This window comes from Durio zibethinus, chromosome 13, assembly GCF_047325235.1.
Source record: "Durio zibethinus cultivar Kanyao isolate XHJ-2024 chromosome 13, ASM4732523v1, whole genome shotgun sequence".
In the NCBI taxonomy this organism is placed as follows: domain Eukaryota; kingdom Viridiplantae; phylum Streptophyta; class Magnoliopsida; order Malvales; family Malvaceae; genus Durio; species Durio zibethinus.
In genome coordinates, this window is record NC_143174.1 from 19,511,151 (window position 1) to 19,527,314 (window position 16,164).

General features: G+C 29.1%; 1 protein-coding gene across 1 annotated transcript; it reads left to right on the forward strand.

Annotated features, from left to right (window-relative positions):
• The first annotated feature begins 1,752 nt into the window (after nt 1-1,752).
• On the forward strand, nt 1,753-8,165 carry LOC111302925 (uncharacterized). Its single transcript, XM_022898824.2, has 6 exons — nt 1,753-1,986; nt 2,116-2,243; nt 2,349-2,452; nt 2,561-2,648; nt 2,926-2,987; nt 7,652-8,165. The coding sequence occupies exons 1-6, from the start codon at nt 1,874-1,876 to the stop codon at nt 7,802-7,804; spliced, it is 648 nt and encodes a 215-aa protein (XP_022754559.1). The 5' UTR covers nt 1,753-1,873; the 3' UTR covers nt 7,805-8,165.
• The last annotated feature ends 7,999 nt before the right edge of the window (nt 8,166-16,164 follow it).

The following is a 16,164-nucleotide window of genomic DNA, read 5'->3' on the forward strand; positions in this document are numbered from 1 at the left end:
TGGGGTATATCCGTTTGAGGCAATTGGCCTGCACAAAGGATGGAGAGTGGTTGAATCCAAGGGAGATGAAGGCACAAATGGGAAAGTCTACCAGCTTGTTCTATCTTGTGCTTGTGGCATAGTTGCAGGAATAATTAGTGGACATCTTGGAATATGTGGAGGATTTGTTATGGGTCCACCCTTTTTGGAGCTGGGAATTCGTCCTCAGGTAACATTAAGTCACGAGAATACATTGGTCTGGTCTAAGATATTTCATTTCAGACAATCAGAAGCAGTTGTTTACTTGTCTTAGTTTGTTTATGACTTCCGAAGGGATTTCAGAAAGAATCTCACCTGTCTGATTTCCAAAAGCTTGGAAACTCTGCAGGTCTCAAGTGCCACAGCCACATTTGGGATGAATTTCTCCCCATCGATGTCTGTTGTAGAGTAATACCTTCTGAATCGTTTTCCAGTTCCTTATGGTGAGTAATTCAGTGACTTGCCATTCGGTTTCAACTTTGTTCTAGCACCCTTGCGAAGAGGCGGAAAAAAGGGTCTGTTTTCATTCAAATTCATTCCCCAATTTCTGAGTGCTGGGTAAAGGTTTTTTGCAACTGTTCTGGCAGCTTCATACTCCATCGCAGTGTCCATCATTGCCGCCTCAGCACATTGTGAATAAGCTGATCAATTTAACCGGAAAGGAATCCATAATCAACTTTGTTCTACCATTCACAATAATTGTCAGTGCAATTTCACTAGGTGAGCATTCTAAACATCATTCTCATTTCTCTCTTGTTGGATGTAGCCGTCTTCCTCCATCTTCTGCTAAAACTGAAGGAAATTAGTCAATTTTTTTTTTACTTTTGGTTATGATTCGTAGGTGGGGTTGCCATATCAAGCATGATTAAGAAGATTGAGCACAACGAATACATGGGATTTGAGAACCTCTGCAAAGATGAGGGATACAATTTCCCTTGATTCTTACATTTTCTACTGTGACTTGTATGTGTTTCCTAGTATTTTCCTAGGAAAAAAGAACAAAAAAACAAAAGGAAAAACAAAAAATAAAGACAAAAGATTGTCTTATCTCTTCATTGACGTGTATTTCCACTCATGCTTACCCAATACTTATCGGCTTTGATAAGATATCGTGAACATGCTATTTCCTTTTCTTTCTTTTACATTTCATTTTAATACACGAATACTAAAAAACGAAGTAATATTAAACTACCTATTTAAGGTTGGTTTAATTTGTTTTTAATTGTTTGAGGTTAAATTTATAGAGAAAAAATAATATTTTATAAATTCATTAAATTAAAATAAATAAATTTATTTGAATTAATTTAAAAAATTATATGATCAAAACTTAAAACTCAGCTTTAAAAAAACAAATTACTATCAAACTTGTTATAATAAAATTAGAATTAAAACTTTTTATAAGTCAAGTCAGATTAAATTTAAGTTAAATTTAAATAAAATATTGACAAATTTTAAATTTATTTAGAACTGATCTGATTTAAAATATAATTTTTATTTTATTATTTAATCATGATCCATTTAAAATTCAAATAAACTTAGAATTTATATTCAATTCCTTTCAAATTGGACTCTTGAATTAGGATGCAGTAATCCGACTTTTGTACAAGTGTAATTGGAATAGAAATATGAAGAATTGTATAATAACTCAATTTGTTTAATAACAATTGTAGTCATAAAAAAAACAAATTTCCCGAAAAATTTATTATAAGATGAGCTGGAAGGCGGTGGTAGCTTAACTAAAACGCTGTTATTTGGAAACACGCAAGCAGGTTCTGCCTGCATCTTGTCAAGGTTATCTCATCTTCCAAATTCCCTAACTGAAGGGGAAAAAGGAAAGAAAATTTGAAGAAAAAAAATGGTGTTTTACTTCAAAGCCCGACCAGAAGCTGGCGATTACACCATTTTCATGGGACTGGACAAGTACGAGAACGAGGAACTCATCAAATATGGCTTCCCCGAAGATATTTGGTATTTTTCTTAAATTTGTTTTTATTTTTCAGATACCGTGGTAAATTTATTGAAATTTCATCACTTTTGCTATAAATAAAGGGGGTCTTCAGAAATTTGGGTGATTGAATTTAGTTTTATTTATTACAGGTTCCATGTCGATAAAATGTCTTCTGCCCATGTTTATTTAAGACTTCAAAAAGGTCAAACCATCGATGATATAAGTGAAGGTTTGCTCGAAGATTGTGCTCAGCTTGTTAAAGCTAATTCCATCCAAGGTTTATTTTGATTTCATCAATTTCTTTTATGTAAAATGTAATTGAAATGTGTTTGATATAATAGGTTGCAATTTTCTTTTTGTTTTAATTATCATGTGAGGTTAGGCAACAAAGTGAACAATATTGATGTTGTTTACACTCCATGGTCCAATTTGAAGAAAACTCCTTCCATGGATGTTGGCCAAGTTGGCTTTCACAATTCCAAGATGGTAGACTTCTTTATTACTTTGATTATTGTTATTAGGATATTATTACTATTTTCGATTATGTTTTTTCTTCTAGAATGGTTGTTTCTTTGATTTTATTGTTTGATTTAGGTCCGGACTGTGAGAATGGAGAAGCGGATAAATGAGATAGTTAATAGGTTGAACAGGACTAAAGTGGAAAGGAAACCTGATTTGAAAGGTATGTGAATGTCTTGCGGTTTCATTTTCTGCTATGACTTAGGACTAAAGTAGTATTTCCATTGTTTATGAAAGAAATTTGGTGTGATTTCTGTGGTTTTGTATTTTGCTTGTTATGCTTTTATGCATCTTGTTTTCCATCCTAGTATGCGGTAATGTTGGTTTTGCATTTTGCATCTTGTGTACTACTCTATGCTAGGTATATTGTTTTTGAAATTACAATTCTTTTATTTGATCTTGATGGAACTAATGCGGCTTAATATAATATGTTGTTGCAGCTGAGAGAGAAGCGGTTAATGCAGCAGAAAGAGTAGAGAGAAAGCAACAACTGAGGGAAAAAGTGAGCCCTTTTTTCTTTGTCTTGTTTTTTCTTATTTGGTTGATTTGATACTGGCTACATCAGCTGATGGTTTATATGGGCATGCCATATAACATGAATATCCTAAATGGTTGTAGCATGAAAATAGAAGTTATCCAACTGGATTTTGCTTAGGGTAAAAAATTAGTTATACCATAGCAGATTCATGAAGCTGAGGTAGGAGTTAGATAATCTATAAAGAATAAGGGATATAATAGAACATATATATTGCCATTTAGTTAAATGTATGTTTGATGTTGTAGTTCGATATACATCATTATATACTTGGATTTTGTTTCTTCTTCAATTTCTTAAACCAAATACATATATTTGTGTGGAAAAACTAAGAAATAAAACTATGTAGAAAACTAAGAGAAAAATTGAATGAATATTGAAAAACTACTAATTTCGAATTATACAAGAACCTTAGGTTTATATACAACTAACTAAGGGTTAAACTAGGAAACTAAATCTTCCTAAAAAACTAATCCTATAATTGAGGGATTGTCTATCCTAATTTTTTGTCCTTAATTATAAGGATACAAATACTTAATTCTAGAGATACAAATATAAATATACAGATTATAATATTACAATTAGCTGTAATTAAGTGTTTTTTCACACTCCCTCTCAAGCTGGTGAATAAGTGTTTTTCATTCCCAGCTTGGAAATAATTTCTTGAAATGTTGTACTGCTGAGATTTTTAGTCAACACATCTGCAAGTTGACCCTTAGTTGATAGATAAGGTGTACAAATCAACCCACTGACTAGTCTCTCCTTTACGAATTGTCGGTCTACTTTCATGTGCTTTGTTTTGTCATGTTGCACAGGATTGTGTGCAATGCTTATTGCAGACTTTTATCACAATAGAGTTTATTGGTCCATCCCATTTGATCTTCAAGTCTTCTAGGATAATTTTTAGCCATAGTAGTTCACAAATTCCTTGAGCCATTGCTCTGAACTCTGCTTCAGCATTTGATCTTACCACCACATTCTGTTTTTTACTCCAAGTCACAAGATTACCATCTAAGAAAGTACAGTAGCCTGAGGTGAATCTATTATCAGTTACTGAACCTGCATAATCAGCATCTATATATGCTTCTAGAACTAGCCCCGAATTTCTTTTGAATAAGATACCTCTCTCAGGATTGGCCTTCAATAGTGCAATATATGGTAGACAGTCTGTAGGTGCACTTCTTTAGGACTATGCATAAATTGACTTATCACACTCACAACATATGTTATATCAGGTCTAGTATGTGAGGGATAAATGAGTCTTCCAACTAATCTTTGGTACATTTCTCTATCAACAACAGCATCTTCATTAGCTTCTCCAATTTTATGATTAGGATCTATAGGGGTATTTGCAGGTTTACATGCGAGCTTCCCAGTTTCTTTCAAAAGATCTATCACATATTTTTGTTGTGAGATGAAGATACCATGTCGTGAGTGAGCTATTTCAATTTCTAAGAAGTACTTCATCACCTTAGCTCTTTTATCTCAAATTCTCTAGCCAAACGTTATTTTAGAGATTCTCTCTTTTTCATCATCTCCAGTTACAATTATATTATCAACATACACTAATAGAACTGTGACTCTTCCTGAATCAGAGTGCTTGATAAACAATGTGTGATCTCCTTGACTCTGTTTATATCCCATTGCTAGCATCACTTTGGCAAATCTCTTGAACCAAGCCCTAGGAGACTGTTTAAGGCTATATAAAGCCTTTTTCAACTTGCATACTTTGTTAGCTTTTAGATGACCTCCAAATCCCGGTGGAACCTTCATATATATTTCTTATTCCAAATCACCATGTAGAAAAGTATTCTTTACATCAAATTGTTGAAGCTACCAATTGTAATTTGCAGCCAATGATAACAAAATTTTAATTGTATTCATCTTGGCAATTAGAGTAAAGGTTTCCTGATAATCTACTCCATAGGCTTGAGTGTAGCCCTTAGCCATTAACTTGGCTTTATACCTTTCAACAGTACTATCTGCCTTGTATTTTACAGTGAAAACCATTTACTTATCACTGGATTTTTTCCTTTAGGCAACTCTATTAGTTCAAATGTCTGATTTTTTTCTAAGGCCTCCATTTCTATTTTCATGGCTTGCCTCCATTTCTCACTGGATAATGCCTCGAATAATGTAGTTTGAACATAAATAGTGTTTAGGCTCACAAGAAAATTTTTGTGGGATGGTGAGAATTTTTCAAATGACACAATTAAAGATTGAGTATAGTGGATGCTTAGTACATTCTCTGGTTTTTTTTTTAATGGCAATAGGCAGATCATAATCACTAGTTATAGTTTTAGGAGATTCATGCTCATTTTGAGAAATAGAATCAAAAACAGTAGTTACCTCATTTTCAGAGTTAGGATCAAGTACTTGGACTGGCACTAGTTCAGGACCTAAAATTTTTTTTTTAGTACACCTGTAATTCTTTCATAGAATCAAGAACAATATTATCCTTTGTCATATCTTCTGTATTTGGAATGGGTTCAGACTCAAATTCAGTGTTTGACTTGGGCTCAGTAGAAATATGTTTCGATTCAGAAGAATTAATGGGTGAAAATGTTAAAGAAGGGGACAAATCAAGCAAAAAAAAGTCTTTATTTTTATCTTCCATGAATGAAGTCTTCCCCTGAAGATAAGGTTGAGTAAAAAATAGTTTACTTTTTTCAAAAGTGACATCTGTAGACACAAAATTTTTTAGTAGGAGGATGATAGCACTTATATCTTTTTTGAGTTGCGGAATACCCCACAAAAAATACACTTAATTGCTTTTGGATCTAATGTTTCCCTGTTATGACTATGAACATGAACAAATGATGTACAATTAAATATCCTAAGTGTGAGATTGTTTGTGGTATTAAGATTGGGATAAAATTATGAGAGTAGTTTTATAGGAGTTTTAAATCTCAAAACCCTTGAAGGTAACCTATTTATAATGTGTGTGGCAATGAGAACAGCTTCCCTCCAGTAAGATTTAGGTACATTTGCTTGAAAAAGAACGGCTCGGGTTGTGGCTAGTAAATTGTTGTTTTTTCGCTCTGTCACTTTATTATGTTGTGGAGTATTAACACAAGATGACTCATGGATAATCCTCTCTTTTTGAAAATAGGTGGATAGAGTCTGGTTGAAGTAGTCTCTTGCATTATCAGACCTAAATCTCTTGATTTTCACTCCAAATTGATTTTGGATCATGTTTTGAAAACTTAAAAACATACTATTCACATCTGATTTGGATTTAAGTAAAATAACCCAAGAGACCTTAGTACAGTCATCTATGAATGAAACAAACCATTTTATGTTACTTGATGTCTCAAGATAGTATAGTTCATCCTTCTCCTTAGCAAGTCCAATCATCTTCCCCGATCTCTGGTCCTGAAATTCACAATAAGAGAGATAAAAAGTCACTTTGCAATTCATATCTCTAGTAAGTTTTTGTATAGATATAAGATTAGTAGACAATCCAGGAACATGAACATTTTTTAGAACAAACGAGGGATTAACTTGAACATCTCCTAATCCTGTCACTGTAGTAAGTGAACCATCTGCAACAACAATTTTCGTATTACTAGGACACAGGGTATATGTACTAAACTTTTGTGAGGTATGTGTCATATGGTTTGTGGCTCCTGAGTCAATAATCCAAAAACTCGTAATAGGCTTAACCGAGACATTTAATCCATGAAAATCAGAAGTTTTACTTGAACTAGTGACCTTATCCAAAGCACATACCACAGTAGGTTTTTCAAGGATTTTCAATAAGTTTCTCAGCTTTTCAATCTCTTTCTTATCGAATTCTCTTTGTTTCCGAGACATCTGTATTTACTCCAGTGATTTTTTCAGTTGACACTTCCTCAAATTGGGTGCTAGTAATATATCTTTCTTTGAAAGGGTTCGGCAATTAAGGCCTAAACAGGGTTCGGCAATAAAGGCCTAAAATAGAAATCAGCAATAAAGGTTGAAAATTTTGCTTTCCAAGAAGAGCCTAAAGCTCTGATGCCATGTGAAAAAATTAAAAAATAAAATTATGTAAAAAACTAAGAGAAAAATTAAATGTATATGAAAAAATTGCTCATTTCGAATTATACAAGAACCTTAGGTTTATATACAACTAATTATGGGTTAAACTAGGAAACTAAATCTTCTTAAAAAACTAATATTATAATTGAGTATTGTCTATCTTAATTTTTTGTCCTCAATTCTAGAGATACAAATACTTAATTCTAAAGATACAAATATAAATATAAATATAAATATAAATATACAGATTACAAGATTACAAAACTGTAAATAATTATTTTCCCACAATTTGCAATTTGCTAATAAATAAACTAAATGACTGGAAACTATGGTAGAATAGCACAATGTTTTAATGGATTTTTGTTCTGCATTTCTTTGCTGCTAATAATTCAGATATTTGCCTTAAAACCCTAAGAATTTACTAGGGTTGTGTGGCTTATACAATACTTATACGATAGGTACTAGGCGTTGAAGCTTAATTTACAATTCATGGATTGTGATTAGAAAATATGCAGATTATAGTCTCATCTTATGCACACGTATGTTTACCCATCCATATACCTATTCTTAATTGAATGTGTAAAATGAAAATCTTTTGATTTCTTTGGCAGAAACGACGTGAGGAACTGGAAAGGCTTGAAAAGGAAAGACAAGCAGAGATAAGAAGCTACAAGGGTTTCATGGTGTCTGAAAAGATGACATCAAACAAACAAATTGCAGCTACAAGCAAGTCTCTGCAGGAACTTGAAGAGGATTTTATGTGAAACATATTGGTATTTCAGTGTCAATCAAGGCGCTGCTGGCTGCCAAAAACTTGCTGCCCATCAAAGAAGGGCGGTTTGTTGTTACTTTTTGATTGCTGGCTCGAAGTTATTTGCCTTATGAATAAGTCACCTCAGTCCTGGATATTTACTTCCATCGGTTTTGATAAGAAAAAGAGACAACATGGTTTGGAAACAAACTTCAAGGAGTAGAATGAAGTAAAGGTTGAGGGTGGGAGAGATGAGCTTCTGTTATAGTTGCAATATATACTACTAAACATGATTCAAATCTCAATTGTCGATTGATTACTGGGTGATCTTTTTTCAACTTTAACATTTATTCAGGTTGCAACTTTGCAAATCATCATGCCATATTACAATGGTTTTAAGTTTGTTTTGCTTATGTTTACCGCATAAACTCACTGATGCTATCAAGGGATGCTCGAGGTTGACAATTTTTTATGGTTGTGCTTAGTGCATGCTCAAGAGGATGACCACTAAGATTGATTTTAGTGATGGTGGATCTCTTGTTCTTTTTTCTTGTCATGTTTCTTATGTCTTCTCCAAGTTTTTAGTGAAAGATTTTGGTTAATGAAGAAAGGAAATTAGTTTGGGGAGGTTCTAATAGAAGGCCTTCCTTCTGTTTCAAGATCTCATTGTAGTTAAGTGCATCATGCTATTGTTTATCTGCGCGGCCTCTTACTGAAAAAAGAACCCTGTTATCCACAAGAGCCATAATTGGTCTAACCGGGTCTGGACTCTGAAGTCGGCCCGCTACTGTGCGGCTGATGAATTGGGAGTTGAGTTGCGGTTATTGCTGCGAAACGAGAAATTTACTAAATTTTCTAAAATAAAATATATTCATATAGGAGTTATTATGATTGTCATAAAATCCCTTTTTATATCAGGAAAAGACACTTTTATTTTAGCAGTTTTAATGTAAAAGATTTTCAAACTCAGTAAATGCTATAATCGAGAGAATTCAATCTAATTTAGTTACTAGTGTAGTTTGGTTTAAAGTAAGATTAAATTATTTTATTTCTATCACTAATCTTTTCATAGAAGATTGCTTAAGACTTCGAACCAAAATAAAAAATTTTGATTTGAATGAAATTGCTCATGATCTTTTTATTAATTGAACAGCTATTTATAAGCTTATGAATGTTATTTTTACATTTATCAAACAGATAGTTCCAAAAATTATTGAAATTTTTGAATTTAAATCTTTTGATACAAAAATCAAACCAAGATTAATGGATCTTAGAGATTTATCTATCCCATCAAGATGGTTACTTGAAGATATCTCTAAAAAAATACTTATAAAAAATAGAGTCAATTCTTTAGAATTTTTCGCTTATGGTAATAACGTATATTTTAAAATCCTTGAAATTGGTAGATCTAATTCAAACCCTGACTTAGTTCTACCCTTTTCAATTTCGTCATTTTCCAATCAAGAAGATGAGACAAAAAGTCTATGTAGCAATCAATCCTTTGCTACACCATACAAAATTTTTTTTTTTCAGGTTTTCAATGGAGTAATAGTACAAATAGCACTCAAATTTCAATATTTTTAAGTGATAGTCAATCACAACCATCAGTTTGCAATACATTAAACTCAGTTTTAAATTCAATCTCTTATACTAAAAAAACTAGAGAAGAATAAAAAAGTCTTGCTATCATTTCACAATACAAAATTGGTGAAAATGATATCATTACATTTTTTAATAATCAACCAAAACGGTTTTACAATTATGTACAAGGAGAATTTCGTTTTCAAAAATATAAACCTTATTCTCTCCATATTTTATTAGACACAAAAGCAACAATCTTTAGTTGTCATAGTCATGCACTTTCACTAAACAAATGGAAACCCATGAAACATCCAATAACAAGAATAGAAATTGATGGTAAAGAAACCATCATTGGTTTTAAAGCAAAGGATATTCCTATTTATTTTAACAATATTAACTTATTATTCCAAAAGTAATTTGTTTTCCTCATATGTAAAGAGACATGCTATTAGGATATAATTTTCTTTATAATTATTTTCCTTTAAGTTTTAATCTTGATAAAGTCACTATGACTATAGATAAACAATCTATAGACATTCCTTTAATAAAAAAATCATAAGCATATTTATGATAAAGATTTTCAGCTTGAAACTAATAAAGCTGAGATAAAAGCTATCAGTGAAAAACATTGGTTATTCAAAAATTTTTTTTGAAAATTTTAGTAAAGAACCATTAAAATTATAGTTTAGAAGTCCTCGATATTATGATCTACAAATCATATATCATAATATTCGTGTTAAACCAATGATCTATACCAAACAGGATATAGACGAATTTGAAATTCAAATTTTAGATCTTTTACAAAAAAGTTTAATTGAACTAACAAATAGCTTACATTCTAGTCTTGCTTTCATGGTAAAAAATCATGTTGAGCAAAAATGAGGTAAAGCTAAAATGGTAATCAACTGTAAAAAGCTTAACCAAAATCTTGTTTTCAATGGATATTTCATTACAAGAAAAGCTATTTTAATAAATTTAGCAAAAAATGCTAAATATTTTAGTAAATTTGATTGTAAATCAGGTTTTTGGCAAATCATGCTTTCTAAATAATCAAAACCCTTGATTGCTTTTAGTGCTCTATAGGAACAATACCAATGGACAACAATGCCATTTGATCTCTGTAATGCACCTCAAATATTTCAAAGATGGATGGACATTATTTTTGTAAAACACAAAAAATATTGTTGCGTCTACATTGATGATATTCTTGTTTTTTTAGAAACTTTGATTCAACATAGAACTCATCTCAATTTAATTTCTCAAGAATTTATAAAACATGAAATTATTCTCAACCCAAAAAAGATTGAGCTAGAAAAAACAAAAATTAAATTTTTAAGATTAAATCTTTGTTTTGATGGTCTTACTTTACAATATCATATTATTTCAAAAATCAAAGATTTTTCAAAAACATTGGAAAATAAAAAACATTTACAATAACTTTAAAATTTTTTTAATTATGGAAGACATTTCATAAAAAACCTCTATAAAAAAAAGAAGCTTTTACAAGAAAAATTGAAAAACAATACCCTTTTTTTTTTTTTACGAAACAAGATACTGAAATTATCAAATAGATAAAATCAAATCTTATTTATATTCCTAAAGTTTATCTTCCTAAATAAGATGATCAACTGATTTTAGAAACCAATGCCTCAGATGAACACTATGGATGTGTTTTACAAGCCAAAGTTCAAAATAATGAACTTATTTGTGGATACAATTCAGGAAAGTTTAAACAAAACAAAATAAAATATATAATTTTTGAAAAAAAGTTACTTGTTATAAAAAATGTAGTAACACGTTTTCATATATATCTTGCACCTAAAAATTTTACAATTCAAATTGATAATTAGGCTGTAAGAGATTTTCTTAAAAACAAGAAAATAGACAATAATACAAAAAAGATTAAATGGTATAATTTTTTATGTCAATATAATTTCAATATTGAGTTTATTAACAATGATAAAAATATTATTATAGATTATCTTAGCTGGCCAGATGGATAAAGGCAAAAAGCCTCTAGAAAACAAAGAAGAATGGCAAACCATTCAGAAGAAGCAAACTAAAAAGGTTACCTCTTCTTCTTCAACTTCTTAAAATCTTAACCTAGGATTTACACATTTTGTTTACCTTCTATGAGGATATTTAATCCAAATATTCCTCTAAGACCTTATTTTCAATTTCTACAATTTGTAGTACAATCGATATTACAACTGTAAAACCTTTCTCAATTCTCACAGAATCCTAACCAATGAACACCTGTTTCATATTCTCAGATTGTTAAGTAAACAAAAAACCTGTTGCAAAAAGATTTCTATAATCCTAATCTTAACCTAAAGACTTATAATCTTTTTAATAATATTTGAAAATCCCATTTGACAGAAAATAAATCTCAATTTCGTAAAGGGATGATCAAATTAGCTGAATTTTTTGTCTCAAACCAAAAATCAAGCCCATCTTGAAGAAATGGTTTTAAAAAAATCTTTGTGAATCAAATTTGCTAAAACAGCAAGATATTAATTTCTTTGCAGTAGAAGAAAACCAATACAGTATAGAGGAAATAAACAATTTCCTCGAACTCTATGAATATTTTAAGTAAAAAACTCATTCTTCAAAAATATTAAAACTAAAAACAATTTTACTATTTGAAAAAGCTACAATATTCTTAACAAAAGAATTATTTCTGCAAATCAATCATTCAATTCTTTTTGAAATACAAAAAATATTGCGAGAAAAATTTGAAGAATACTACTTTGCTATCTATATAGAAAACCCAAAAATAGGTGAAATCTTTCCTCTAATAAAATTCAAACTTGATCATGATTCGTTAGATGTAAAAAGCATTGAAATCGGAATTGTTGAACAAATCCTTATTCAAAAATTTTCTTTTAACAAATTGCTCCTTTTTCCTACATTTATCAAATCAATAGTTACTGAATTTGTAAAAAATAATCAGCATTTCTTATATGTACATTTTTGAATTACTAGTATGCTTAAAGTTTTTCAAAGAGAGATTTTTTCAGCCATATCAAATCTGAAAAATGACAAAACCCATGTCAGGACCACTCCTAGAATCTCAAAATGACTCCATTGAAAATCTAGAACAATTGGATTTAGTCATTAAAAAATTCTCTAATCCTTCCAACTATCAATTTCAAGTAGGAATTACATTGATGCAGCATGCAAAAACATTGCATACTCAGATAATTTCTTGCAAATTCCCCTACATTGATTTCAGAACAAATGAAAAAAGGAATTTTGTTCGTAAAGACATGAGCAAATATAGGAATAATAGAACCAGAAGCACTAGATCTATTATACAAAATTTCTACCATGGAAGAATTAGATCATCCAAAGCATTTACTATTCTAATATCAAGAAGGATGACAGATTTGGAATAAATCTAGAACAGGCTCTCTACAATCTTTTAATCCTAAAGATGAAAAGTTTGTTAATCTAGATAATATTCAAGAATGATAGCACTATTCCAACAAAAAATAAGCCACCACCGACACAAACAAACAACTTGTATTGGTATTTGAAATAGCTAAAAAGCTAGGAGACAAACTTCAATTTGCTACAGTAAAAAGATAAAAATAATCATCACTATTGAAAATAGCTGTCAACTTTTACTTTACATACTATAGTTAGTTACTATACAAATCATAATTTAGAATCTTCATAAATAGAACCTCTTTGCATTTGTTAGGGCAAAGTCTTTCGGAGCTCTTTTCTCTTTTCTTTCTTCTCTCTCTTTTTCGTAACAGCTCTCTTAAGCTATTAAGTTTTCAGCTCTTAAACCAAGAGTTTTCGATAATCCATTTCTTTATGATCCTTTTGTTTTGTTCTGTAAATGGTATTAAGGCCTTGAATCTAAATATAGTTTATTCTATTTCTAAGATTATCGTATAAAGCGATATTATTAGAGGAAGTACTTGAACTATTGGACTTTTTTATCCATAATTCTAAATAAGTAGAACAATTTTGTAAACATAATTCATTCCATAGTGAAGGAAGTTTATGAAAATATTGTTCTTTCCAAAAGTTTGAATATTCTTCATCCAATCTTTGGTATTCACTTATATATTTTTTAAAATAATCATCAAGGTTTTTTATGTTACATAATTTTAATTTTGATAGTATATATTGAGCTTCATTATTAGGATTAGCTTCATCCATACTACCACAAAATTCATTTTTTAAGATCTGGGTTAGGCCTTTGAGTATATTTGGAATAGTAATAATTTGATTTAGGATATTCCCTTTTTGGGTTTTTCCTATTTCAGAATTTTTTCATTTTCGAAAAAATTATAAAACATTTTCTTGCCATATTTCACAAAAATAATTTAAAAAATTTTCTTTAGCCTAATTATCTTTGTAGTGAGTTACTACAACAGACATTGATTGTGCCTAATCATCTATGATTTTTTCATGTTCTGATAATGAGATTTTTGATAAATTTAAATATGTTCCTCCAGATGTAATATTTATCTTGTGTAGAGATTCAATGTTTGTATTGCTAGAATTTTGGGTTGTTTACCCTAGTTCTGTATTTTTTATCTCATCTTTTTTTTATAAGATAAGGTTAATGTTGTTCAAGAATGTCTAAGTTAGACATTTCTAGAAATCTTAATAGATAATCAATTTCTGGATTAAAAATTTCACCTACTTTTCTTTTACCACGATTTACTATTTGTGGATTTGATTTTTCTTTTTCTTTTATTTTTTCAGAAGTTTCAGATTTGACTTCATCTTTTACTAATGGGTTAGTAGCTAGGATGTTATCAAAATTATCATTTATGCTTTCTTACTGGAACTTTCATTAATGATATCATAATTTAGCATATAATGATAATTAAATTTTGTAAAAAGACTTATATGGGTATGATATAAATCTTTGATCATTTTTAAATATTCCACCCGTTTTTTTGGAGGTTTTTAATTTTTTCATCTTTTGTTTAAGATGTTCAATCAAATTTTTGTAAGATTGAAAATCCATTTCCTGTTGTTTAGAGAAAGTAAGATTTTTTGTAGGATGATGGTTTATCATCGTTCATCATAATAGTATTTCCATAATATAAAGAACCAAAATAATTTGTTTGTGACTTTTGTTCTAATTTATCAGTAATATTATTAATTTTTTCTTCAATTTTATCAATTTTTATAAATTTTTTTTTAAAAAAAGAAGCAAACAAATCAATAAAACCATTTACATATATACTAATGGCATGCGGTTGTAATTTTAAAAAAGATTTTATATGTAAATTATGATTATAAATTTAATCTGAGTAGATACAATTATATTCTTCATTTTGTTCTATGTTTTAGGTTTTTAAAACCATTTGTTTTTCCGATAAGGTTTCTTAAAAGCCAATTAACAAAGGTAATTGCAGCCACAAATACCAGCAAAGGAAACTAGAAAAACAGATAGGGGTTTCAAAATATAAAACAGTTTTCAAAAAATAAATAGTAAGAGATCGAAAGACTTACAAAAAATATCACACTGCGAACTTTTCTTTATATATATATATATATTTATTTATTTATCTGAAATACAACGCACTCTCCATCTACCACCGCCCTGAAAAGCTTGGTGTATGATGGAGAATCTCTCACTTTAATTCAACCAAAATTATTAATGCAATAAAAGTAAACTTTTGCCTTTATATTTGTGTGGTGAAGCTATATTCGTATAATCAATATAAATCCAAGTTATAGATTAGTAAATTTACTATTAACATTGTAGTATATTTTATGATTTATGTTTTCAAAAATATTTTATTTTATTTTTAATTTATTGAATTTGAAAATATGTTTGGATAGAATTTTTTGTTGTAGAAATTTGTTAATAGATAAAAGAAAGTGATTAAAAGAAGTTTGGTTAAAATAATAAAAAAAAACTTTTAAAATTTATCATTTTATTTACTTTACATAAGATATTGAGCATGTAAGATATCAGTTTCTTACGACCATAAATACTTGAAATAAAATTTTTACTTATGGCAAGTTAATTTTTATTTGATTAAAGAGAACTAAAAAAAAATTATATTACTTTACTGAAAAATAAAAGTTTATTTAAATAAACGAAGTATAAGAGTTTAATTAAGTACAATAAAAATAAAAAAATTTAGGAGGTTTTTTTTTAATATTTTAAACCTAAAATTTTAAATTATAAGATGATAGAGATTTGACTCGTTTTAACAATCTTTTTTAAAAATTTTCAAACATTAAAATTGATACTATAGTTATACTGTAATATTGTAGTCCTGTAGACGAATAATGCCAAAAACGTTTTTGAAATTTAAAACTTTCATTTTTGTGTTTTCAGTGATTTTAAAATATTTTCAAAACTTTATTTTCAGTTATTTGTTTTTGAAAACAAAATAATTTATTTAGATATATTTTTGTTTTAAATTAAAAAAATTAGAACTCAAAACAAAGCGTTAATATGTATAGCCAATCTATTGATCTCTTATGATTGTCTAAACTATTCTTGAAATTGAATCTATTTTATAAATCAAATCTTCGATTTAATTAAACTTTATTTATTTTATTTTAAAAAAAAATTTAGAATAGATAAGATATTTAATTTTTCAGATTTTAAAAAAATATATCATATTTAATAATTTAAAATAAATAATTATAAATTATACATATAAAATAATTTCAACAAATAACTATCGATAAAATTTAAATTTAAAATTTTTTCGTAAAAAAAATAAATCTAATAGATTGAAATCAACCGCTTATTAGTTTAATTAAACTTTATACTTCCTTGTAAAAGATTTTTTGACT